Source organism: Misgurnus anguillicaudatus, chromosome 21 (assembly GCF_027580225.2).
Source record: "Misgurnus anguillicaudatus chromosome 21, ASM2758022v2, whole genome shotgun sequence".
In the NCBI taxonomy this organism is placed as follows: domain Eukaryota; kingdom Metazoa; phylum Chordata; class Actinopteri; order Cypriniformes; family Cobitidae; genus Misgurnus; species Misgurnus anguillicaudatus.
In genome coordinates, this window is record NC_073357.2 from 57,097,182 (window position 1) to 57,123,906 (window position 26,725).

The 26,725-nt window shown below is 36.6% G+C and overlaps 2 protein-coding genes across 4 annotated transcripts in view; both read left to right on the forward strand.

The window, feature by feature from the left end:
• znf609b (zinc finger protein 609b) overlaps nt 1–8,184 on the forward strand; it is an 81,136-nt gene extending 72,952 nt beyond the window's left edge. For both annotated transcript variants that reach the window (XM_055214781.2, XM_055214790.2), the window contains exon 9: nt 6,211–8,184. In XM_055214781.2, coding sequence (XP_055070756.2) covers nt 6,211–6,250 — 40 coding nt within the window. In that variant the 3' untranslated portion in view covers nt 6,251–8,184. The remainder of the gene's footprint in view (nt 1–6,210) is intronic.
• Nucleotides 8,185–12,619: 4,435 nt separating this feature from the next.
• The window catches only part of gramd2aa (GRAM domain containing 2Aa), a 44,825-nt gene continuing 30,719 nt past the window's right edge, over nt 12,620–26,725 (forward strand). Inside the window, exons 1-2 of one of the 2 annotated variants that reach the window (XM_055214813.2) lie at nt 12,620–12,842; nt 18,625–18,735. In XM_055214813.2, coding sequence (XP_055070788.2) covers nt 12,733–12,842; nt 18,625–18,735 — 221 coding nt within the window. In that variant the 5' untranslated portion in view covers nt 12,620–12,732. Of the gene's footprint in view, nt 12,843–13,459; nt 13,599–18,624; nt 18,736–26,725 lie in introns of those variants that run through there. The other variant, XM_055214832.2, reaches the window with a different exon arrangement.

Sequence of the window (26,725 nt, forward strand, 5' to 3'; positions counted from 1 at the left end):
TAATTATTATACACAGTACACACACTTTTATTCTGCAAACGATTAGTTGCGAGTAATCCTTATGCAGCCTTAATTGCAAGTACATTTGGTGTCCAAAGTCAACTTTTTAGATGGAAATTTTTAAAGGGGCCATGGCATGAAAATCTGACTTTTTCCATGTTTAAGTGCTATGATTGGGTCCCCAGTGCTTCTATCAACTTAGAAAATCTGAAAAAGATCAACCCAGTAACTTAGTTTTGGTAAACCATTCTCTACAAGCACATGAAAAAATAGGTCGTTGAAATTTGGCTGTCATAAGGAGCTCTTATTATAATAATACCACCCCTTAATCTGCACTATCCAACCACAGCACTGCCATTTAATGCAGAGAAAAGCACAATTGAGTTTTAATTGCAACAAACCACCATCATTGTGATCAGTGTTTCAATTTCATCAGTTCATTTGCATTTTAAAGGACACGCCCAAAACGGCACATTTTTGCACACAAAGTGTCTACAAAGTGGCAATTTTAACATGCTATAATCAATTATTTACATGGTATTTTGAGCTAAAACTTCACATATGTGCTTTGGGGACACCAAAGATTTGTTTTAGAAATTAAAAAATTTCATCATGTGACCCCTTTAAAAAAGTCTTGTGCCATGGCCCCTTTAATTATTTTGATAATTTGGTACTCATTCCCATGGGTCACAAGATGTTTTAGGCCATAGCAATAGGCAAGGCAAGGCAAGGCAGGGCAAGTTTATTTGTATAGCACATTTCATACACAGAGGTCATTCAAAGTGCTTTACATAGAAATGAGAAAACAAAAAATCAAATATACATGAATTTTAAATATCAATTAAAAGAAAATAAATGTGATTTTAATAAAAACTGTTTAAATGTATGAAAAAGAATAAAACAGGAATACAAGTATAAAACTTTTAAAAATAAAAATAAGAATAAAAACAAGAGAAATAAAAATAATTAAAATAGTGCATATAAAATATAGTGCAATCAGTTCGGACGCAGCATAGTGCTCATTCAGTAAATGCATAGCTAAACAGATGTGTTTTGAGTCTGGATTTGAATGTGACTACTGTTGGAGCACATCTGATCTCTTCTGGAAGCTGGTTCCAGCTGCGACTGGCATAATAGCTAAAAGCTGACTCTCCTTGCTTTGAGTGAACCCTTGGTATTTCTAGCTGACGTGATCCTAATGATCTGAGTGACCTGTTGGGTTTATATTCAATGAGCATATCAACAATGTATTGAGGTCCTAGTCCATTGAGTGATTTATATACCATTAATAATACTTTAAAATCAATCCTAAATGTAACTGGTAGCCAGTGTAGCGACCTGAGGACCGGTGTGATATGTTCATATTTTCTGGTTCTGCTCAGAATTCTGGCAGCAGCGTTCTGAATGAGCTGGAGCTGTCTAATAGTCTTTTTGGGAAGGCCAGTGAGGAGGCCATTACAATAATCCACCCTGCTGGTGATAAAAGCATGCACAAGTTTCTCTAAGTCTTGTCTGGAAACAAAGCATCTAATTCTTGCGATATTTTTGAGATGATAATATGCTGATTTAGTTATTGCTTTGACATGACTACTGAAACTAAGGTCCGACTCCAGAATCACACCAAGATTCCTGACTTGATTTTTAGTTGTTTGACCCCTAGCGTCAAGGTATGCATTCACCTTGAGAACTTCATCTTTGTTTCCAAACGCAATGACTTCAGTTTTCTCTTTGTTTAACTGAAGAAAGTTTTGGCACATCCAACTGTTGACTTCATCAATGCATTTGCGCAGGGAGTCAATGGGGCTATAGTCGTTAGGGGATAGAGCTAAGTAGATCTGAGTGTCATCTGCATAACTGTGATAGGCAATTTGGTTCTCTCTCATTATTTGGCTTAGTGGGAGCATATACAGGTTGAACAGGAGTGGCGCTAGAATTGAGCCTTGCGGGACTCCGCATGTCATGGATGTCCACTCAGATTTATGGCCACCTATACTTACATAATAACCTCTCCCTTCTAAGTATGACTTGAACCATTTCAGGACCACCCCAGAAAGTCCGACCCAGTTTTCCAGCCTGTCAAGAAGTATGTTGTGATTGACAGTGTCAAAAGCAGCACTGAGGTCGAGTAGCACCAGCACTGATAGTTTGCCTGTGTCTGTATTGAGGCGAATATCATTTATTATCTTTATGAGCGCTGTCTCTGTACTGTGGTGTGGTCTGAAACCAGATTGAAAAATGTCAAAGTAACCATTAGAAATTAAGAATTTGTTCAGCTGATTGAAAACAACTTTTTCAATGATCTTGCCTATGAAAGGAAGATTTGAGATTGGTCTGTAGTTGCTCAATACAGTGTTATCTAGGTTGCTCTTTTTCAGGAGGGGCTTAACAACTGCAGTTTTAAGGGACTTTGGAAAAGTGCCAGAGTTAAGTGATGAATTTACCACTTTTAGGAGATCTGCTTCTAAACAGTTAAGGACACTTTTGAAAAAAGATGTTGGGAGTGTGTCAAGGGCGCAGGTTGATGTTTTAAGATGCTGTACTATTTCTTCCAAAATTTTACCATCAACTGCTTCGAAATCAGACATCGTAACTACTTTCTGATGTTGTGATCTGACTTGTCCGACCCCGGCGCAGCTCAAGGATGTACTGATCACCTTTCTGATATTATTGATTTTCTCAGAGAAGAAGTTAGCAAACTCACTACATTTGCTGTCTGAGAGCATTTCACTAGGAATGTGACTTGGGGGGGTTGTTAGTCTCTCTATAGTAGCAAAAAGAGTGCGTGTGTTATTTATGTTGTTGTTTATAATATTTGAAAAGAATGTCTGTCTAGCTTTGCCTAGTTCCACACTGAAAGCACGAAGGCTGTCTTTATAGATATGATAATGGACTACAAGTTTTGTCTTCCGCCACATGCGCTCAGCTTTTCTGCATTGTCTCTTCATATTCTGCACCTCTGTTGAGTTTCTCCAAGGTGATTTTTGCCTGCCATTCTTCTTCCTGACTTTCACAGGAGCAATATCATCGATTACACTCTTAACTTTCGAATTAAAGGAATCAAGGAGAAAATCAACAGAGTCTGCAGATATGCTTGGTGTTAAAGATATAGCCTTCATAAATAGCACACTGGTGTTCTCATTTAAGCATCTCTTTTTGACAGACACAGATTTAGTTTCAATAGTAGGAGAGATTATCATATCAAAGAAAATACAGAAATGATCAGACAGTGCTACATCCTTAATAACAATTGATGAAATGTTTAAACCCTTACTGATAATTAAATCTAGAGTGTGTCCACGATTGTGTGTGGGTCCATGTACATGTTGAGTCAGATCAAAAGTATTTAAAACAGCTGTGACATCTTTTGCCATAATACTGTCTGGCTTATCTATGTGAATGTTAAAATCTCCAGCAATAGCAAAACAGTCAAACTCTGAGGAAATCATTGATAACAGTTCTGTAAAGTCCTCAACAAATGCTGGAGAGTATTTTGGGGGCCTGTAAATAATGATCAGTAGAATGCGTGGGGTACCTTTCAACACAATACCTAGATATTCAAAGGACAGGTAATTCCCAAATGACACTTGCTTACATTGATAGACATCTTTAAAAAGAGAAGCTACACCTCCCCCTTTCCTAGCATTTCTGCAGACATTCATAAATGTAAAGTTAGGAGGGGCTGTTTCATTAAGGACTGTTGCACTGTAGCTTTCTTCTAGCCATGTTTCATTTAGAAACATAAAATCCAGGTTGTTTGTGGTTATTAAGTCGCTGACTAGAAGTGATTTATTTTTAAGTGAACAGATGTTTAAAAGTGCTAACTTAACAGTACTAATTTTTTCCCTAACAGATATCTTAGTTTGATATATCACAGGCAGCAGATTAGATTGATTTGCCACACGGTTTGATGCAGCCTCAGGCTTTCTATCATGTACTAAAACAGAAATAGAGAAAGATATAGGTACACTGAGTTCCTGCTTTTTATGTATACAATTGAAAGTATTAGTATTTTCATAGCAGAAACTCGACACACATCACTGAGAGCCGTTATCAGTTGTTTTTGGTTCACCTACAGCAGATGGAGGAGGGTGTGTGTCTTGGCGTTGTGTCTGAGACCGAAGGGCTCTCACAGGACGAGGAGGGGGAGCTGGGCCCACTGGTTTTGGTGGTTGTGGGGCTTGCCGTTTTCTGGTCGAAAGCTGGGGGCTCGCAGCAATAGAGTGGGATAGTTTAGTTCCAGCATAAACCAGTTCCTCCATTTTTCCGGAGAAGGTCAAAAGTGGGGATGCTGGAGAGAGGAATGACATATCTAGTGAGGAGGAGTCCTGTTGCTCTGATGTGACCGGAGGCTGTGATATGTAGTCCTGGTTTCCCTGGCTGTTTTCCAGAAAGTCGTTCTTGGGTGCTGAATCTTGGAGCAGTTCTAATCTGACACAGTCTGACTGTAGTAAGCTCTGTGGGCAGGACTCAGCTGAGATTGTGTCCATGAGCAGTGGTTGTTGTGGCTGCGTGGTGTTATCTCTGTCCTTGTGGGATATGTCGACGTCATGTCCATTTAGGTGCTGAAGAGAAGTCCTGTGGTCATTCATACTCTGTCCAGGTGTGTGTGTGCCATTCAGGTTGAGTGGATTGGCACACACTGCTGAAGGATGATGAAGGGAGAAGTAGATATTGTCCTTTAGCACTCTTGCACCCAGTCTGTTTGGGTGGATGCCATCCTTTTTAAACAGTTGTCTTTGACTCCAGAAAAGATGAAAGTTGTCAATGAAGTTCAGTCCCTTTATGTTGCAGGTTTTTTGCAGCCATGTATTAAGTCCAAGCAACCGTGAAAACCTATTTGTTCCTCTTGCTGGAAGTGGTCCACTGATGAACGGCTGAACTTTCACTGTTCTGAGTGTTTCAAAAAGTTTGTTGAAATCCCTCTTAAGGAGTTCAGATTGCTCTTTGTGAATATCATTCTTCCCCACATGAATGACAACTCGATTTACAGTCTTATGTTTCATCAGAATGTTTTGAAGTTCCCTGTTTACATCAGAAACAGTTGCTTGTGGAAGGCAGCACGTAGTTGAGTCCCGGTTGTTAAGGGTGTTGATAAGTGAGTCGCCCAATATCAGAGTTCTGGGCTCGGATGCGCTCTGCGCTGAGTGCCGCTGTCTGCTCAATCTTGAGCGGCGGTTAGCATCAGTGTGAGCTGCTGGCTGATTAGATCGGTGTTCAATCACATTTATCCCATTTGGGGATTCCTCACTCATATTCATTAATATTTCAAATCTGTTCTCAAGATGTATAGGTGGTGGTAGAAAGTCAGTGTTTGCAATCCTTGTCATAGCTGTATCTGGGGTAGAGGAAGCTACTGCAGCAAAATGTGATGCTCGTGACAGTCTGATTTCTCGAGTGATTTTGGGTCTTGCTCCCTGTTTGTACCATTGATTGGTGTGTTGATCATTAGATTCATGGGACTCACCGGCTGTATGCTGAGGGCGTCCATGATGACGAAGCTCTGTTGTGTGTTCCGTCTGGTTTTGTAGTCCTGTAAGTAACTTTGTTTCAAGAACAGCAATCCTTTGTAAAAGTCTGTGGCAGTTTGTGCAGCAAGTAGATTGTTGATGAGGCATTCCTTTTTCTTATCCTTTTGAATGAAGGCAGCTGTGTTTTTCCTTCTGGAATGTAAGCTGATGGCGGTGGGAGGCTAGACAGATGAAAAATGCCACTTTTTTGTAATCCTCCAGTCCCGAAAGTTTAACGTTGATGCCAAGCTTTGTTGTTTGAGCACTATGCTGATTTGCTGAAGTTAAAATTATAAGATAAAATATAAAAAGCGATAGAGCAAAGCGCGGAGCAGTAAGCAAGAGCGTCCGAACAGTAGCGAAGCAGGAAGCAGGAATCTAATATAATATAATATATAATATTTTCTGTCTTAAATTGCTGAAAATCACGATTTTCTGTTGTCCAAATTAGTGTGTCTCAATTCTGTTACTGTCAAACTCTGTATTATGATTTTCAGCTATAAAGATACTTACAGAAAATATAATATTGTTATAGCCTATAACATCTTATAATTCACCAAATAAAAATATTTTTTTTTTAAAAGCTGAAAAAATACTTTTATGCAATTATATATTATTGTTATATATTTTTTATATTAATTTCATAGTAATTAAAAAGCTGTATTGTAACTGATTGTCCTTCTGTTTGTTGTGTTTTCTTTAGGGAAACCTCATTCTCTCACCCTTTACACAGAATCATGTGACTGGATCACATGGGAAGAATATGGAGTTCATTTAGACATCAGTTGAATGGTGTTTCTATATTTTTAGTTTTTTCTGCCAGGAATGTGTGGCAGATTGATGTTTTTCCTAGTATCCGTACCTCGTACCCCACTAAAGACTGTGAGACCAGGTTCAAAGCCATCCTGCCCTGCTCGGAGCCCGGCTGGCCACTGAACACTACCTGTGAACTGTTGAGGATCCATTAAAAGACTGAAACTCACTGTGCAGGCCGTGGCCGGACGAGAGACTCGGACTGGAAGGGAAATAAAAACACTAAGACTGAAAATAGTTTTATCACACTGAGATAACTAAAATCCTTTCCCTTGTTTATTTTCTATTTGCCTCCTCACTGAAAAAGTCAATCGGTTTGACCCACGCTCGTTCTCTAGATACCACAAGTGAAAACGGCAGATAATATTTAGCATTGTCTCATAATTCTTATTCAATGGTTCTCATCGCCTCAAGACTGCTTTGTTATTTTCACCATTTTCATTTTTAGTCACTACGGTTCAATGCAAAAAATTTTTTTTTCATAACTGAAGGTCTTAAATATCCACAACCTATACTGTACTAATTTATAACTGAGACTAATTCATCCGTATCATCCTTCACTTCATCAGGAGCTCAAGGGTTAATGCATAGCTGTCCTCACGCACGACTGAATTCAGTGACGCATTTCACTTTCAAATCAGCCATTATTGTATTTCTTTACACCTCATCACCAGTCAAATTTATCCTTCAACTTGAATGCGAATATCCTCCTTTCAGTAACCGAATTTCCGATCTATCGCTAAGGTTTTTCAGATGAATGTTTGTTAATGTGACATGGTATTATTTTAGAGGCGCTTACGTGCTGGCCGTTCCGCTATAGCACTACGCGGGGTGTACAAGTGAGGGTTCGTGACAACAACAGAGGCCCGGTAGTTTTGTACTAAATGTCCTGAAGTTCTTGCATGGGGCCGTTTTATCCCTGAACACTTAAGTGTCGTGATAACTCCAGCGTGTTTTAAGAAACCAAGTGATGAGCCTTTGAACCGAACATGTTTGCATAGCCCGTCATGCTCGCTGTGTTTCACGTGTCGTTTCGCATGGTGTACTCTAGCACTAGAGACGTGACTTTATACGGTGTCTCCTCAGGCAAAGCAAACTTTGGTTTCGTACCGAACGCGGTGGTGATGTCTGTATATGATGTACAAGAGGGTCTGTTTGGAAATGCAATCTCTGCTTTGTCTCCGTTTAGATTTTCTCCCCCTTTCTTGAACGCTTTACTATTAAATAGGTCCCAAAGGAGTCTCAGGAATCAACCCTCAGGCTCTCAATTGATTTCAAGTGGTTTAACTGTGGGTAGTTTTTGGTTTAAGCAGACATATTTTACTAGGCCGTGTCGCGCAGATGAACAGCAGGCAGGTGTTTGGAGGATTACGTTGGCTCATGCACGTGTGAAAATTCAAGTAAAAGCATCACAGTACACTGATCACATTGCCCTCCAAAGTACATTTCAATTAACAATTCATCAGGACACAGTCACAGTTTTCACCTTCGAGTACGAATTATGTTTTTGGTCATGCAAATTGTCGGATGTTCAAATGGTGCTCAGGTGACATGCTTTACGTCTGAGGAGCGTTGCACTGTTGCATGCGTTGCGTCATTTCTTGCGATGCACTACCGCCTCTCTCTCTCTAATTGCGTTTCAACACGTTTATCTCGAGTATCAGGCCCCCGGTACTTACAGTATGTTTACTTTTTATGGCTTTGTTTAAAACGATTCGTTGGCTTTATCACCCGATCCCTCCTGTTCTTTCTTAGACTGTTCTCTTATGTAAAGTGTACATTACCACGTTTCTTTTTTTATACAATACTGTAACATGCCTTTGTACATTTGGGCAAAAAAATAAATCTTTTTATGAGACAATCACATCTGTCCTTGCGTGGCTCTTCTTGTTGTACATCGGTGTTCAGTTTATTTAAATAGGCAGATGTGTTTTTATCTGTGAAAGTTTGTTGTCAAATCAGTAACCACTAGAGGACACTCACTCCTTCTGTATCTGTGGCAAAATGTCATCAGAATCTCTATACATAGTATAAGTTACTCATTTTGAATATATTTTATAGACACTGCACTCAAAAAGAGCAATTTCTGTAAATCACAATTCCTCTACAATTCCAGGTTCAGAAAAATGTAGGGCTGCATAACGATTAATCGCAACTAATCGTTTGCAAAATTAACGTTTTTGTACTGTGTTTAATAATTATGTATATACAAGTACACACACATACATTGGTATGAAAGTGTTGTTGCATATTTGTCACACTTTAATGGTTCAGATCACATTTAAATAATCAAAGATAAAACAAGTGAACATAACATGCAGTTTTTAAATGGATTTTGTTCATGAAAGTGAAAACAAAATCCAAAACTACATTGCCCTGTGTGAAAAAGTGCTTGCCTCCTGTTAAAGGAATAGTCTACTCATTTTCAATATTAAAATATGTTATTACCTTAACTAAGAATTGTTGATACATCCCTCTATCATCTGTGTGCGTGCACGTAAGCGCTGGAGCGCGCTGCGACGCTTCAATAGAATTTAGCTTAGCCCCATTCATTCAATGGTACCATTTAGAGATAAAATTAGAAGTGACCAAACACATCAACGTTTTTCCTATTTAAGACGAGTAGTTATACGAGCAAGTTTGGTGGTACAAAATAAAACGTAGCGCTTTTCTAAGCGGATTTAAAAGAGGAACTATATGTTATGGCGTAATAGCACTTTTGGGAGTACTTCGACTTGGCGCAGTAACACCCTCCCTCTCCCATTATGAGAGGGAGAAGGGGAGCGGACTTTTCAGGCGAGTCGAAGTACTCCCAAAAGTGCTATTACGCCATAAAATATAGTTCCTCTTTTAAATCCGCTTAGAAAAGCGCTACTTTTTATTTTGTACCACCAAACTTGCTCGTATAACTACTCGTCTTAAATAGGAAAAACGTTGATGTGTTTGGTCACTTCTAACTTTATCTCTAAATGGTACCATTGAATGAATGGGGCTAAGCTAAATGCTATCGAAGCGTCGCAGCGCGCTCCAGCGCTTACGTGCACGCACACAGATGATAGAGGGATGATTCAACAGTTCTTAGTTAAGGTAATAACATATTTTAATATTGAAAATGAGTAGACTATTCCTTTAAAACATAACTGTGGTTTATCACACCCGAGTTCAGTTTCTCTAGCCACTTCACATCAAAAGGACCTGCCTGACAAAGTGAAGCAGACCAAAAGTTCCTCAAAAGCTACACATCATGCAGAGATCCAAAGATCTTCAGAAACAACGGTTCGGTGTAAAACTACTGCTGGTGTAAAAATAACACAGCATTTCAGAAAAAGATAATTAACAGTAAAATATGTGGTGGTTGGGCTGTTTTGCTGCTTCGGGACCTCAAAGACTTGCTCTGATAAATGAAACCATGAATTCTGCTGTCTACCAAAAAGGACAATGTCCGACCATCTGTTTGTGACTTCAAGATGAGGCAAACTTGGGTTCTGCAGCAGGACAATGATCCAAAACACACCAGAAAGTTCACCTCTGAATGGCTGAAGAGAAAAAAATGAATAGTTTGGAGTGGCCTAGTCAAAAATCCTGCCCTGAATCCTATTGAGATGCAGTGGCATGATCTTTTATAGACACTGCGCTCAAAAAGAGCAATTTCTAGCCCATTATCATTATTTTGAGATGTTTAATATTCTACATCTTAAAAAGGGGTTTCATGCCCGAAAACCCCCCAATGTGGCTGAATTACAACAATTCTGCAATGATGAGTAAACCAAAAACTTATTTTTCATTTGTTTTGTAAATGTATAGCAGAATGCATGACATAATTTTTCAATCAAGTAAATTATTTAAATTCACAAATAAAAAATTGTGAATTCGAGAAGTTAGACGAGAAGTTATGGTTTAAAAGTGGATATTTTTTATTTTTGTTTTCAAGGATGACAATCGTTTCGCTGGATGGGACCCTTGTGCCTCGTTTGGGATCGTTTGTAGTCATTTGAAACTCCGTTGGGAGGAACTGTTGAGTGTTGAGTTGGGTGTTGAATGTTGGGCTCTATTGAGGTCCATTGGGGTGGGGGGAATCCTGCAATGTTTTCCTCGGAAGGCATGGTTTCTTCTCGACTGAACAAGGAAACAACGTTTTGGATGACATGGTGGTGAGTAAATTATCTGGATTTTTCTTTTAAGAAAATTGAATATTCCTTTAAGATTTGTTTAGTGGCCATAGAGGTCACATTAAAGCAGTGCTTCTCAATTATTTTCTGTCACCCCCCTCCTAGGAAGAAGTAAACATTTTGCGCCCCTCCCAACTCTCCGCCGCGACTGTAAATAGTATAATTTGTCTATAAAATTACACATCTGCAAAACATTGTATCCTTATTAACATTAAAGAAAACACAAAAAAGAAATATCGATCAACTTACAACAAAGAATAACTTTATTAACATTGTTTTTTAGTCTGTAACAGAAAAGACTTAAAATGCATCAATTTGCCTGAAAAAAAAAAATCCTTATTTAAAGTATAATATTTTTTGACCATTTGATACTGAAAAATTAAATTAAATATAATCAATAAATAATAATAAAAAACTCAAGCGGCTTATCAGCGTGATTGGGGTGTAATGTCTTTAAGTGACGGTGCAAAAAAAATCACTTCCTGAAAAAGTATTTTTTACACCGGGGTCTCACACGCCCCCCCTGGTGTCGCTTCGAGCCCCCCCTGGGGGTCCCGCCCCACTATTTGAGAAGCACTGCATTAAACACAGATGATGATAAAGAAGACATTTAGTCCTGATTTTTTTTTACATTTTATTATTTAGTAAACGTTTCTATTTTATGACGTTGTGCTGCCGTTGTTGACTCAATTTTATTAATTGTATTGAAAATACAAACGTATGCATATTACATTTATATAGACATTAAAGGTGCCATGTGGGGCGTTTATGCCATCTACACGCCAAACACGAAGCATTGCGTTCTTCGCTCTAGATTACTCATAGGATTTAACTTCGTGTCATGCGCAAATCGTAAATTCGCGTTTGGTGTACCTCTTTAATTTAAAGGGCGTTATGATAAAAGAGAAGATTGCGTTTGCCAGAAACTCGCATGATCTCATGCGTAATCAAAGTTTACTGTAAGGGAGTGTCTTGAGGGTATTTTGTGAACGTGAGCGTCTCTTTTATCATATGATGCTTGTGCAGCAGGCACTTTGACAAAACACGTGATGCACGTGGTTCACATTGGGCTGTTTTGCTGCTTTGGGACCTGGAAGACTCGCTGTGATAAATAAAACCATGAATTCTTAGGTTCTGCAGCAAGACAATGATCCAAAACACACCAGTAAGTCCACCTCTGAATGGCTGAAGAGAAAAAAATGAAGACTTTGGAGTGGCCTAGTCAAAAATCCTGACCTAAATCCTATTGAGATGCGGTGGCATGATCTTATAAAGGCGTTTTTTGCCCGAAAACCCTCCAATGTGTCTGAATTACAACAATTCAGCAAAGATGAGTAAACCAAAAGTCCTCCACAGCTTTATAAATGATTCATTGCAAGTTATCGCAAACCCTTGATTTCAGTTGTTGCAGCTAGGGGTGGCCCAACCAGTTATTAGGTTTAGGGGGCAAACTCTTTTTCACACAGGGCCATGTAGTTTTGGATGTTGTTTTCTCTTAATAATAAAAACTTTATTTATTTAAAAACTGCATGTTGTGTTATCTTTGACTAATATTTAAATTACTTTGTTGATCTGAAACATTAAAGTGTGACAAATATGGAACAACATAAGAAGTTTGGAGGGGGGCAACACTTTTTTCACACCACTGTACATGTATAATTTTAAGCAAAAGATATATTTATATATTATGTATATTCATATATAATATAAAAATGTACATGCACAAACTTTTATTCTTTTATATAACGATTAGTTGCGATTAATCGTTATGCAGCCCTAGAAAAATTTCTAAAATATTGCAAATGCTTCACTATTCAATGGAACAAATATATAAGATTCCGAATCCCTGGAATTATACCACATTCACATGCTTTTCTGGTTAGTCTAATGCAGTTAGGAAGTCATATGACAACAATTACATTTCTGTAGAGAAATTGTCTCTGATCTTGTTTGGGTATATGCACAATGAGAGCTATAAAGCCCTTTCAGTGTGTGTAATGAGCTTTATGTCGATGACAAAATTGACTTTTTGTATTACGTGATGAAGCGGCAGATTATGTGAGGATGATTTTGTGGAGTGTAAATGTATAATCTGATTATTGTTGCTGTGGGAGGAGGAAGGGAGGGAGATGCTGAGGCTATGGTTTCTTTCCTGAAAAAAATCCTGCAAAAGCGTTAACTGGCATGGAAGAAGCTTTCCTACATAACTGCTTACCAGGTTTGCAGTGGATGTCTGGGGTTTCATGGGATGCACTATATATGCTGCCAGTTCTGAGGCTCCTTCAGCGGAGGGGCCCGAGCCACACAGACGTCCTCGAGGTCACAACACCCGGACCTGTCGCAGCTGGGACCGGTGAGACCATATGAAACAAATATTGTGTGTTACAGTATGTATTAAAAATGGTGGATTGTTTCAATTTATAGCTGGGTAAACCTGGAAAATGTCCATATTTGAACCATAATATTTTTTAAACCATATACTGAAGTTTTGTGCAAATTTTCCAGAATGAAGCATCTTTGTTTCAAACCTATTATGGTTAAGGCTTTAATGTACCTACATTTCCTATTGTTTTCAGATGTACATTTCTTTACATCTAAAACATGTCACATAACTATTTCATTTATATTATGTGAATATAATATAATAATATACTGTATATTATAATAAAAAATAATTAGCTTGAATTAATTATGAGTATGCTTTTGAAATACTTTAAATACGCAAAATGTAAATTTTTTCTTTACGCTTTGCACACAAAGTTTGTTTATACAGCTCCATATTTTTATTCTTCTACATTATAGTTAACTTTCAGAATTTAACTATATAAGCTGTTTATTAATATGTTTCAGTCGAAATAAACTTGCTTTAAAAAATTAAACTGCGTGCGCGCGTGCGCGCTTCTAGTAAAGTAAATCCTATGAGTTTCCTCACCACACTGATCCATTAACTCCACTAAAGCTCCTGACATTCAGTAAAGCTTCATCTCACACTTATAGCTGTTTCTGTTTACAATAGTTAAATCTCATTTAAAACGCGCTTTATCAGGGTTGTTTGTTATTTTACATTGATATGATGGTGTCATCTACACGTGGAGCAAGGGTTCGTCAGGTACGTGTCATTTTTTTACACATTAATGCGCATTATATAAACACACTAAGATTGACTCTCAGTTAGACTGATTAATACTTTTAGATTAATTCCTTGTTTAAACCTGTTTGATTTGACAATTTGTTTGTTTAGTGTTGACCTAAGATTAGCATCCACTTTATTATTATATTAAATTATATTATATTATTTTTTATTTGTTTTGTAAATATAATACTTTTCAATAAATAAAATGATTATTAAAATTCAAAAATTCAAAATTGTGAAAAAATTTAATCGTGGTTGTTATTTTTGTATAAATAAATATTATTATTTAGTAAACGTTTCTATTCTATGACATTGTGTTGCCGTTGTTGACTCAATTTTATTAATGGTATTACATTTACAAACTTATGCATATTACACTTATATAGCCATTAAAGGTGAGATGTGTGACTTTTATGCTGCCTACACACCAAACGCGAAGCATTGCGTTCCTTGCTCTAGATTACTCGCGTGATTTAAGTTCGTTTCATGCTAATTTTATGCTTGAGTTGAATATTAACTTCCATGAAGACGCATATGGCAAATAGCCTGTTTTTGCAGCAATCGTGCTGCCCAATTCACATTATACACTTCGCCCCACGTTTATTTGCGTTCATTCATATCTATTTGCATATTTGCATTTACTTTGTATGTAATCAATTGTTGAATTCGCTATTTGTGTTAATGCATATCAGAAGGATCTATGGCAGAATTGCAATATTATGTACATAACTATCTTATCAGTGGGGTATTACGACCCTACATAATGGAGCTGTATTGTATTAATTACCTTAGAATAAGCAGTTTTTATTTACATACACTGTGGGTCCCCTTACATGGAAGTCGCCGTCATGTTTACACCAAACGCGAAGCATTGCATTCCTTGGTTTAGATTACTCATAGGATTTAAATTTGTGTCATGTGCAAATCGTAAATTCGAATTTGGTGTGTGCACCCTATTATGCAGTGTACACACCAAATGCGAGCTCTAGATTACTTGCGGGATTTAAGTTCGTGTCATGCACATTTTTTGCTTGAGTTGAATATTTTCAACTTCCACAAAGACACGTTTGAGGCGAACAGCATGTTTTCACGACAAACACACCACCTAATTCACATCATTCGCTTCGCCTCATGTCTACTTGCATCTTTTCGTATTGTTTTTGTGTCTTTGCATTGACTTATGTAATCTACTTGCGCAAATTGTTGAATTGTTGAATTAGACGGATCTCTTGACAGAAATGCAATATAATCTACATAACTATATTATTAGTGGTGTATAACGACCCTACATAATGGAACTGTATTGTTTTAATTACCTTAGAATGAGCCGTTTTTATCTACATACAGTGTGGGTAAGTGGAAGTCGCCGTCATGTTTCAACAGTAGTTCTATATGGACAAACTGTTATATAGATTCCATTAAGTTATAAGTCTTAGACGATTACATGTTTGTCTAGTGGAGGCTACCGTAACTTCTCTACACGTTTTGAAAAGAAGGGGTGAGCTGTGGACCGAGCTGCAATTCACAGTCTTATCACTAGATGCCGCTAAAAGTCCCACATTGCATCTTTCATGTGTCTCTTCCTGTGTTCAAATGTGTATTGTAGTATAGTTTAGGTTTAAATATACTATTAAAAAAGAAGTGAACGTTTGACATGTTTTTGATAGATGAGATCATATGATATGTTCACCTTAACATTAAACATTGTCGCCATACAATAATTCATGCCAAAATGCTGTAGTGGTTTTAGGTGTATTACTTTATAATGCAATGAAATTGCCTGAATGTGGTCCCATTTTATTTATTTATGTGTTTAGTAAAATAGTTACAAAACTGTATGACGGTATTTTTGTGTAAACTGTGGTTAAATATAAGCTATACCAGCATAATATGAGAACAGACTGTTTTTCAAATGTGTCAAAATGAAACAAAGAATTTCCTGAAAGTTTTCATTTGCGTTATCTTTATGCAACAAAGGCCAAACTTTTACTGGGAAAATACCCATCACACAGGTGTTAGTAAAATAGGCTCAGCTGCATTGTGCCCACGCATTACAGTGAACACAATGAAATTGCATAATGCTCGCAAAGTATCCATCAGAAAAGATCTCTGTCAACTGCCTGGGGTGGAGATACAACCTGCAGATGTTGATTGAGAATGGGTCTATTAGTCTCCTGGAGTACAGAACAATGCTTCACATGCTACCCCTACACAAATACAACCCACCTCTTTTCATTGCCCGCTGTGAACCATTAAAGGGATAGTTCACCCAAAAATGAAAATTCTGTCATCGTTTTCTCGTGTTGTTATAAACCTGTATAAATATCTTTTTTTTAATGAACACAAAATATATTTTGATAATAAGTCGTATCATGGCAGCAGCAGACGCAATGATATTACGCAGCGCCTGAAAATAGTCCCCTTGGTAACTTTCAATAGCAGGGGACTACTTTCAGGTGCTGTGTAATCAGTGCGCCTGCTGCAGCCATGTTACGGCAGCGAAGTCTTTGATTATTACGCCAGAAAGAGAGTATAGTTCCTAGTCATATCTGCCTAGAAAATCACAACTTTTAATTTCTTAGTACATGATGTAACTACAGAAGAGTCAAGTTTAAAATAGAAAAATATTGAAACTATTTGGTTATTTTTTAGCGCGATGCTAATGGTCTAATCAGATTCAATGGATTATGCTAAGCTATGCTAAAAGTGGTACCGCCAGACCCGGAGATCAGCTCAATGGATTCCAAAAGGGTAAAAATCAAATGTTTAACTCTAGAGGAGCCGCAAAATGAGCATATTAAAAAGAAAAAGTGGAGTGTCCCTTTAACATCCTGTATGCACTTTGAGACAAATTTACAAAAATCATAGTTGTAAACAAACATCACTCTTATTCGTAGCCCTCACAGCCAGCATACTTGGGTGATTCTCATGAAAACTTGGTTTTTAAAATGTCAAGCATGAAAATGTAAAAATTGCTTAAATTTACTTTTTTCCCACCAGACATTGAAAAACAAAGTCTGGAGTAAATGGGAACATTAATTTAAAAACTTTTACTTATCATTTAAAACTTTTTGTAACATAATTTAAAAAATTAGTCCTAAAAATCTCATTACCGCAACAGTCAGAAAACATCAACACTGACATATTTTCAAAATTACATGACAAACCTGAAAGAACATAATTTGGAGATTCTCCACATGCATTTAAAATCAAAGTATTAGTCTTCTATTAATTAAATTAACATTTAATAAGCATCTGTTGCGGTAATGATAATCAAAATGTCGTGTAAGCATTCTGACCAGACAATATTTCAATTAACTGTAAAAAAAATGATCTTACCTGGTAGCCATCTTGAAGTAACTGGTCCATGTGCTTGGTCACTCAAAATCAAACTTTATTAAAATTCTGTATGTGTGCTTAAACTGTTCTGAAAAAGTGTTGCGGAGGATGAGAACATCAGGCATGGACACATCATTTTCCTAATTTTTCTTCATTATTATTATACATGAATATTCAGTAAATATTTTTTCTGTCATCTAAAGTAGTCTAGCAAAACATCCATTTATTTTTTTCCTTAATATTTTTGTGTTAATTTGATTAAATTACAACATAACGCATGTTCAAACACAGCCGGACACATTGCGGTAATGAGAATTTCAGCAGAAAATGAGTTAAAATTTCCAATTATAAATTCTTATGTTGAAATCACACATTGTGCAAGGTAGAACACAGTATTATGTTAACTCTGATGCTTTTTAATGTTACTATATTACACATTTTAAAGCTAAAATCATTAGTGCCGTGGTCTTTCAATGGTTTAGTGAGAATCACCCACTTACCCATAATGCCTTGTGCCCAATCACCCGTGCCAGTTGTGACATCAGTGGCATTGCCACACAGCAGAAAAAGGGGAGTGTGCCTTTAAAACAGGCTATTGTTACTGCAGAGCTAAAGTTGATTTGGTTAAACGGATTAGCAGTTATCCTGCGAAGGTGTTACTAATATAGAGGGAAGAAGTAGGGCGCTAATTCACCTTCAACATTCAGGACAGTTTATTATATATTCATTATTAAACACATAAACACTTAGACGAGGAAAGCGTGGTGTTTACTGCTTAATTTCCAAATGTTTCATGCCTACACAGCAAAAAATTATTTTCAAGAAAAAATGTTCTTTGTATTTTTGTCTTGTTTTCAGTAAAAATAAAATTGTGTATAAAACAAGCAAAAAAAAAAAAAACTTGAACATTTTTTTAAACACTAAATTCAAGAAAAATTCAGGAAAAATTTGCTTACCCAATTGGCAGATCTTTTGCTTGTTTTATGCATAAAAACTTAAATTTGATATTTTTGGTCTAAAAACTAGACTTATTTTCTTGGGTCATTTTGCTCATCAAGAAAAAGCATCTTAATTTAGGAATTTTTAGATATTTTACTGAAAACAAGACAAAATTACTAATAATTTTTTTTCTTAAATTATTATACATCGAAGAACATTTGGTCCGTGTGCAAAACTCGCAACCTATTCTTATTTCTGTCCACATGAGCACAAAGCAGAATAACTGCTAGTTAAGGGATTTCTAGATGCAGCTCACATCTGCGTATATGCTGCGTAGTGTGTAAACTCTCTAGGGTGCATAAGCAGCAGATCAGGTCGTGTGACCTTCAACAACAGGCTGAGATGCGTCACGGCACACAGATATGACACAGACTCCAGCCTTACAAAGCTTCCTAATTAAAGATAACAAGGGAAAAAATAGGGCAGAAGCAGCGCCTGTGTTAATGCTGATAGGATTGCTGTGCTCACACAGCACCACCACAGGTCCATTCATCACACCTTTTTAATTGTAGTCCAGAAATAGCATGTGCTCTTTGCTGTGGGAAATGACTAAATTTGGATTGTGTTTGCTCATTAGAGATATGTTTTGTTTTCGTGTGTATTTGTGTGTTTGTGTATATGTCTGTCTCTCTCTGTGTGTGTGTGTGTGTGTGTGTGTGTGTAGGCCTAAGACCATGAGCGATCATCCCCATCAGACTGAAGATATGGGGCTTGTGACACCTCACAATCATTCAGAGCCATCAAAGGATGATGACATTCACATTTCACAGTTCAGGCGAGTCATGACATACTGTAAACTAATAAATACATACTAAACAGCTTTCATTTTCTTTTGGTCAGGAGGTACTGTAGAGGTTTTAACAGTGGCGGCTCGCGATAAATTCAAAATATGTGTTTGTTGCGTCATGTGAACCATCACGTGTTTTGTCAAAATAAGTGCCTGCTGCACACGCGTCAAAACCGTTTATGATAAGAGACGCTTACGTTCACAAAATGCACACAAGAGACTCCATTAACACTAAACTCTGATTGCGCTTTCGGATTTACTACTCTATGTGCATATATTATAAATAGTTGACTCCGCCAACACAATCTCATTGGAATTTGTACGTATTTTACAAGTTGGTTAAATTCTTGCGTTTGTTTGTTTTTATTTTATTTTTGCTTTACTTTTCAACAGTTTTTGCTTATGTTTGGCTGTCATTCTTTTGACTACTGTTTGTATGCCCCCCTTTTTACTCTATTTTATTGCAATATAAACAACATTGAGCTCTGGAAAAGCGCTATATCACATTATTATTATTATTATTATTATTATTAAATGTATGATTAGCTTTCGCTCCCGTGACACTGGGTTAGGGGTGGGATTTCATTATTGGGTTTTTTTTCTAATCATCATACGTTTTTGTACGATTCACTTCAAACTAATAATATTCATAATAATAACATAATAATATTCACCCTATATATAATGTACATATGAACTCCAGTGAGATTAGGTTGGTTTTGCTAAAGTTTGCTGTGGTACTGTATCCCACACGGCAAAAAATATATTTTCAAATATAATTTTGAATATATTTTAAAATATATACCGTTTCAGCAGTAACAACATAAACAAGCGGCTGTCACGGTCCGCACGTAACTTCCGGTAAACTCCGCTAAGAATAAATAACAACAAAGTTCTTTAAACGTAGTTTATTTATATAACAAGCGAAAAAACAACACATAGATTACCTAGGAAACCAAAACATTTGTTATTTTCGACGAGGCATTTGTTTAGCAAATAGTCAGACCATTAAAAAACGAAACCGGAAGTAAGGTTCGGATCCAGACGTATCACGTGCGTCCGATGAAACCGTCTATACATGTACTGAAATATATTTTAAAATATGTTTACAAAAATTTAGTTTCACCAATATATTTTTTGGTAATTTTTGGTATATTCTTGGTATATTTTGAAATATAATTTGAGGCATTTATATTCAATTCGCACTGGAAGAAAAAAATAGTATGTTACTAACTAGTAAACATAACAGGTTTGAAAATATTTAAATTAAAAATATTTTCAATTGCAACATGCTTATTATTTTATACATACTTATGCATTTTATACTTTATACATTTTATACATACTTTTATATTTTGGCCTGGAAAATATATATTTTTTGCCATAAAATAAAAAATGTTTTTGTTGCCCCTGAAATATGTTTTGAAATATATGTTAATATATGAAGGTTAAAACTAAATATATATTAAAATTCAAAAATATATTTAATTAAGTTTTACTTTCTACAAATGTATTTAGAATATGTTTAAAACATATTTTTGGCCAAATAAATGTATTCTTTCGCCGTATGGGATGAAGACAAAAAAATCATTAGGATATTAAGTAAAGATCATCTTCAATGAAAAGATTTTGTAAATTTCCTACTGTATAACAAAACTTTTAAGTTTATGCAAATTTGCTCTCGTTCCTATCCGCTCTTTGGCGATTTCCCATTCAAGTTTGGCTTTTATGTATCCCCATTTAGTCCACAAGCTCATAACAGTGGTAAGCTAGTAGAGAGCCCTTCAACAAACCTTTTTATTAGTAATATGCATAGCTAAAAACCTCATTTGGACTTTGAACTTTAAATGCAATTGTCTCAATATTTAGATTTTTCCATATTCCATATTTTCAAATCGTTGTATCTCGCCCAAATATTTTTCAGATGATGTATAAATCTTAATAAATCGTAAACAGTTTTTTTCTATCCAGTAAAGTTTTGTCTGATAAACAATACAATGCATCAAAACCTCAATTTTGACACTTGAAAAGACCAAGCAAATATATTATTTTAATATATAATATATAATGCATATATAATAAATATATTATATATATATAATATATTTTATTAGTGCTAGTGGGGCCACATATTATGGCAATTTGTATGTATTTTTTACTACGTTGCTAGTTCATATTAATTCGTACGACCACCTACGTTTATTTTTATACAATTTGCTTTTGCCCCATGATGTGATGAATTAGCAACATAGTACAATATGTACCAACTCTCGTGAGATTTTTTGCAGTGACCTGGAAACCCAGATCAATTCAGCATCATGACTGGAAATGCATATTTTTTCATTAAATGCCTAGTTTGTTAGAGTTATTTTTGTATTGCCTTTTAAAAAAAAACAGGTTTTTTGTAGGCTCCGTTAAAGAGGAAAAGTGGTTGCTCGAAATAAACATGACAAACTTACAGCAAATCCCCTGGTGGCAGGTCTCATTATATACGTGTGTAGTGCACATGTTATGTAAGTCTGCTCAGAGGCAGAATGTAATTGAAGGAATGCCTTTCCAGATGGGATTTATCAGAGCACTATATCACATAGTCATCTGTTCAGTGAACTCACATTCACAGGGTGAAATGACTGAAAGGTTCACCATCACAGCGGCTGGATTGTGTTTCCTCTGTAAAAATCCCACTTAGACTACCTTTGTGCCCTTTACTTGCTTCTAGATAAATTATTGACCGCACGCTGCCGATGGGACAGATTCACTTTCTGGCTCAAGGTGCATTTTGGCTGTTGATCAGCCTGCCTATGCAGAACTCACATGCACCCTGCCAGTCCGGTTACTCTCCACCTCCGCAGGCAAAGCAAGATGAGATTACCATGCTGCAGTCACCATCCACCAGAGCATGGCATAATAACAGTCTGTCTGGTGCACTTTAAGCTTTATTAAAAACCGTTCATTTTTAATGTGAGAATAGGGACTTTGAAATTAGTTTCAGTTATTAGTTTCAGATTTTTCTTCTAAAAACAGAAAGAAATGACACAATTCTTAAAGTGCATTAAGAATTTGGAGCTGTAAAATGAATGCATAGTTAAAATAATCTGAATTTGTAAAAATTTAAAGGGCACCTATTTCATTGCTTAAAACCGACGTTATTTTGTGTATTTGGTATAATACAATATGTTTGCGTGGTTTATAGTTCAAAAAACAATTTTTTTCCACATACCGTACATTTTTGTAGCTCCAGATATCCCTGTCTTCCTAAAACGCACTGATTTTGTTAAAAGTTCATCGATCTGAAAGGTCTGTGTCCCTGATTGGCCAGCTAATCTGTACATTGTGATTGGCCTGAATACCGGAAATGTGACGCTCCTTACCATGTTTGAAAGATCCACTCACAATGCAATGGTAACAGGAGTTAATGCTAAAATTATGTTAATGTCGGTCTTACATCATCAATCACAGGAACTAAACTGATGCCTACAATCCATGTGTTTGTTGTAGTCCAAGAAAAGAGATTTATGTTGGAGACTCACGTCATTGTTTACTTTGGGGTTTGTACCTTTTGCATATAGTTAACATGAACTAATACACACTTACACACCAAAGGAAATGTTAAACCGTGAATCGGACGATAGGTGCTCTTTAATGAGAAATGTTCGTTAATGAGAAAGAGTTCGTACTGAACGAAACATTCGTTCTCTATTTAATCTTATTATTGTATAGGAGAAATAATTAAATTCAAGTTTATATATACTTTAATGCTGCGTTCACACCAGTCGCGGTAGAGACATCAAGCGCGAGTGATTGTAATGTTAAGTCAATGTGAAGACGCGTTAACTCGTGTCTGGCGGTCTTGCGGCGCGAATGAGGCGTTTAGCGCGGCACGGTAGACGCGATTACACCTCATTCGCCCGTCTAGTTCGCGCGAATGCCGCAAATTGAGCGTTGCCACCGCAAACCCGCGAGTTGAAAATTGTGAACTTTGGGGGGGGGAAACGCGGCGCGTTAACCAATCAGGAGTTAGCTCTAGTAGTGACGTGATTACAGGAAGTGCGCGAAAGTCGCAGAAGCCCCTCCCATGACTAGAATTTCACGTTCGCTTTCACGCGCGAATGAAGCGAGTAAACTCAAAATGTTCAAGCGGCAAACTGATGCCTCAAACGTGGCTGGTGTGAACTGACAGTAAAGCTTTTGCAATGTTTATGTCTTCATTTGTTCTCTTTTTATCACCTCTCAAATATGGGTGGGTTTCTTAAAAATTATAAAATTTTGAGCAGAAAGCTGGGATAATCGCAGATTTTGGTTACCGATTAGATTCAGAGTGATGATCAAAACATACACAGAGTTTTGACTGTTTTTATGTCAGTGGGTGCTTAAGTGTTTTATAAGTGGGGTAAGAGCACCACCTAGTGGATAATAGCGGAAATATGGATTGCTGTAAAAACTCGTCATGGAACCGTTATTGTAAGGGGAGTGTTTTCTCTTAATTGACAATATAACTTGTCAATGGGGGGAAAGAGTTAAGAAGAAATATTGAGATATTAAAGATATCTTATATGTGATTTTCTTTCTTAAGAGACCACATAAAAGCTCTATGCATATTAATCAGACCTCAATGAATAACTATTAATGCAAGTCATGTACATCCCTAAAGATGGCCTGTAAAATAATTTTAAGGATAAGTACAGTACACCTCCTAATGTTGTTATATGCAATATAGGCTACACTACTGTCAGATGAGCGAGTGACATTCAGTTGTCTTAAAAAATAAATACACTTCTCTTGCACTTGCATTTATGCAAAGTAAATTAAAGCGCATTGCATTATGTGATACAGTTTCTACACTTTAAAAATGCTTGGTTAGTTTTTAGGGATGTGGCGATAGAAAAATACTGTGTCGATAAAGATATTTGAATACTTGGAATGAAATCTGCTGATAACGATAAATAATGATATTTTTAATTTTTACTTCCTGTTTCAAATTATTATTTTGTGATATCCTAGATCTTGCATTCAGATACAATCAGCCCTGATGATCGGCAGGTTTTAAACCTTCGCCGATGTCTGACAGTGGAAAAAAAGTTTTATTTGCAGATAACGATTACAGGCCGACATATCAGTGCATCCCTAGTTATTTTCACCCCAGCGTTGGTTAAAAAAATGGACCAACTCAGCCCAGAGGGTTGTAATTTAGCCTATGCTGGGTAATTATAACACATTGTTGGGTTAAAAATAAACATCTTCTGGATATTTTTTTAACCTTAAATGCTTGGTTTGTCACTTTTGATTCAATAACCCAGCAATTTTTATAGAGTGCAAGTGTGTACACAAACTACAGATTGGATAATTTAGTAAGTCAAACAAGTGTAGGAAAATGTGCACACTGCATCCACTTTCATTTAAAAATAGTTATCATCATCAATAGAGTCATCATTCACCACACAGGAAGTCCAATCACTTCAGTTCCCACGACCTGTTTGTGCGTCACAGTCTATACCGCTGAGATCCTGCAGGAGATTTGAGTTTACTTAGATGAGATTGCGTGCAATAAGAGGAGAAAGTTGAGTCAGCTGTAATAGACTTACATACAGCACACGTTTTTACTGCATGCAGCAATAAAAGGTCTGCTAGGCTACGATCAACACTGGCCTTAGGGGACATAATATCGTTCTCTCGGAAACAATGGTGTGTGAAAAGAAAGGTACAAGCATTCAGGTGCCAAAAGTGTTCATGGTAATGTTGTGTGAATGAACAATAACATTGACTAGAGAAATGACATTGTTTTGATATGTGCTCCTGTCATTCTGTTCATCACTGCGCTTTTGGCCAGGCGCCCTTGTTTTTCTGCCTCTTACAGGCTGTGCCGACCTGAATGACTGATGATGTCTATAATCTCATTTCAGATGACATATAATGTCATTAGCTGCTCATCCTTGCAGACATTTTTTTTCCAATGCGACTTAAGGGACGTTCCCTTTGCAGCAGTTTAAAGTTTTTATTTACATCCCCAGTTTATTCCACTAGGTTAGCAACTTTTTATTTTCAATACTTACACTACATTTAGGGACAGACATTTTAATGGGCTTTATTAACAAAAATAAAGCATGGAGAGTGTAAACATTTATGCATTTGGCAGATGCGACTTACAAGGTACACATTTTTTATCAGCATGAGTTCAAACCCAAGACCTTTGCTGCTTGTAATGCGATGCTCTATCACTGAGCTATGTGAGAAAAAATGTTTTTTTGATTCAATAAACCTGGGGTGTGTTTCCCAAACAACGATGTAACTCGTGCTGAACGACCATAGTACGATGCATCGTTGGAGAAATGAACTACCTTGTCACGACTGTTTCCCGAAAGCATAGTAACTTAGTCGCACATTTGTCGTTTGAACCATGTTGGTTTAACAATATAGTTGATGATGTCATGTGGGAGGTGAAGTACTAATTAATCTGTGCAACCGATTTAATGTCAGATTATTGCTGTAAATAACATATATTGCATCGTAAGACTGATTTTGTTATCGTGATTTAGTTATCTATTGTTTATTTTCAAAATATTTAATTCACGCGCAAGTTCCCTCTTACGTCACTCCTCCTAGGGATTCCTCAAGGTCTTAAAGCTCGTAGATCAGCAGTTTTCAAATGCAGTGCTTTAATTCTGTTTACAAATTTGGATCCATCATGCATCATGCCACTGTGCAGGCTGGTGGTGTAATGGTGTGGGGGATGTTTTCTTGGCACACTTTAGGCCCCTTAGTGCCAATTGGGCATCGTTTAAATGCCACAGCCTACCTAAGCATTGTTTCTGACCATGTCCATCCCTTATGACCACCATGTACCCATCCTCTGATGGCTACTTCCAGCAGGATAATGCACCATGTCACAAAGCTCGAATAATTTCAAATTGGTTTCTTGAACATGACAATTAGTTCACTGTACTAAAATGGCCCCCACAGTCACCAGATCTCAACCCAATAGAGCATTTTTGGGATGTGGTGGAACAGGAGATTCGTCCCCTGGATGTGCATCCCACAAATCTCCATCAACTGCAAGATGCTATCCTATCAATATGGGCCAACATTTCTAAAGAATGTTTTCAGCACCTTGTTGAATCAATGCCACGTAGAATTAAGGCAGTTCTGAAGGAGAAAGGGGGTCAAACACAGTATTAGTATGGTGTTCCTAATAATCCTTTTTATAAATATAGCACACACCCACACATGATGTATAGTGTTACTAATATATAAACAGGCCTATGCATATTCATTTGTATGTAAACATAATAGTTTTATAATAGTTGTAGAACAAACACGTAGGCTATAAATATAAGGAAGATTTAATAGAAAACAGGAAATTTGGAGATGTGGTGGGTTGGAGGTCAATGCCTTGATGGTTGCTTCTGTAATGGAAACATTGGTAGGTGTGTGTGGTTCACACTGAGGTTAACAGTTCTGTGTTTGCTATGTGTACGCAGGAAATAATTGATGCTGCAAGATATGTTTTTAGTTTGGTTTAAATGTATTTTTACAACAGAATTTAGTGTTGAAAGTCTTTTCTTTTAGTTTAACTCATTCACCGCCATTGACGAGTTATCTTGTCAATTATGAGTTAATATTTAACTAATAAATATGCCTTTCTGGACGAATTTCAAAGTGAAAGTGTAATACCGCTTTTATCCACTAGATTACCGAATTTATCAAAAACGGAAGTTAAAAAGATTTAATGATTGATTTTAAATGCCTTTATGTTTGATAGTCATTCTGAGTCTGATCTCTAACATAAATTCCTTTACAAAAACACAATTTTTTAAGCTTTTTTGCTCAAAATGTTGTATTTTTGAAGAGAAAATCCATATTTCAGTGGTTAAATTAAGTGGAAAAAGTAAATATATAATTAAATGTTTTTTCCCCATTTTGTTTGTTTGTTTATTGTTTGTTTGAAAGCAGAGGGTGTGTTCTTTCATTTGATATAATTTGT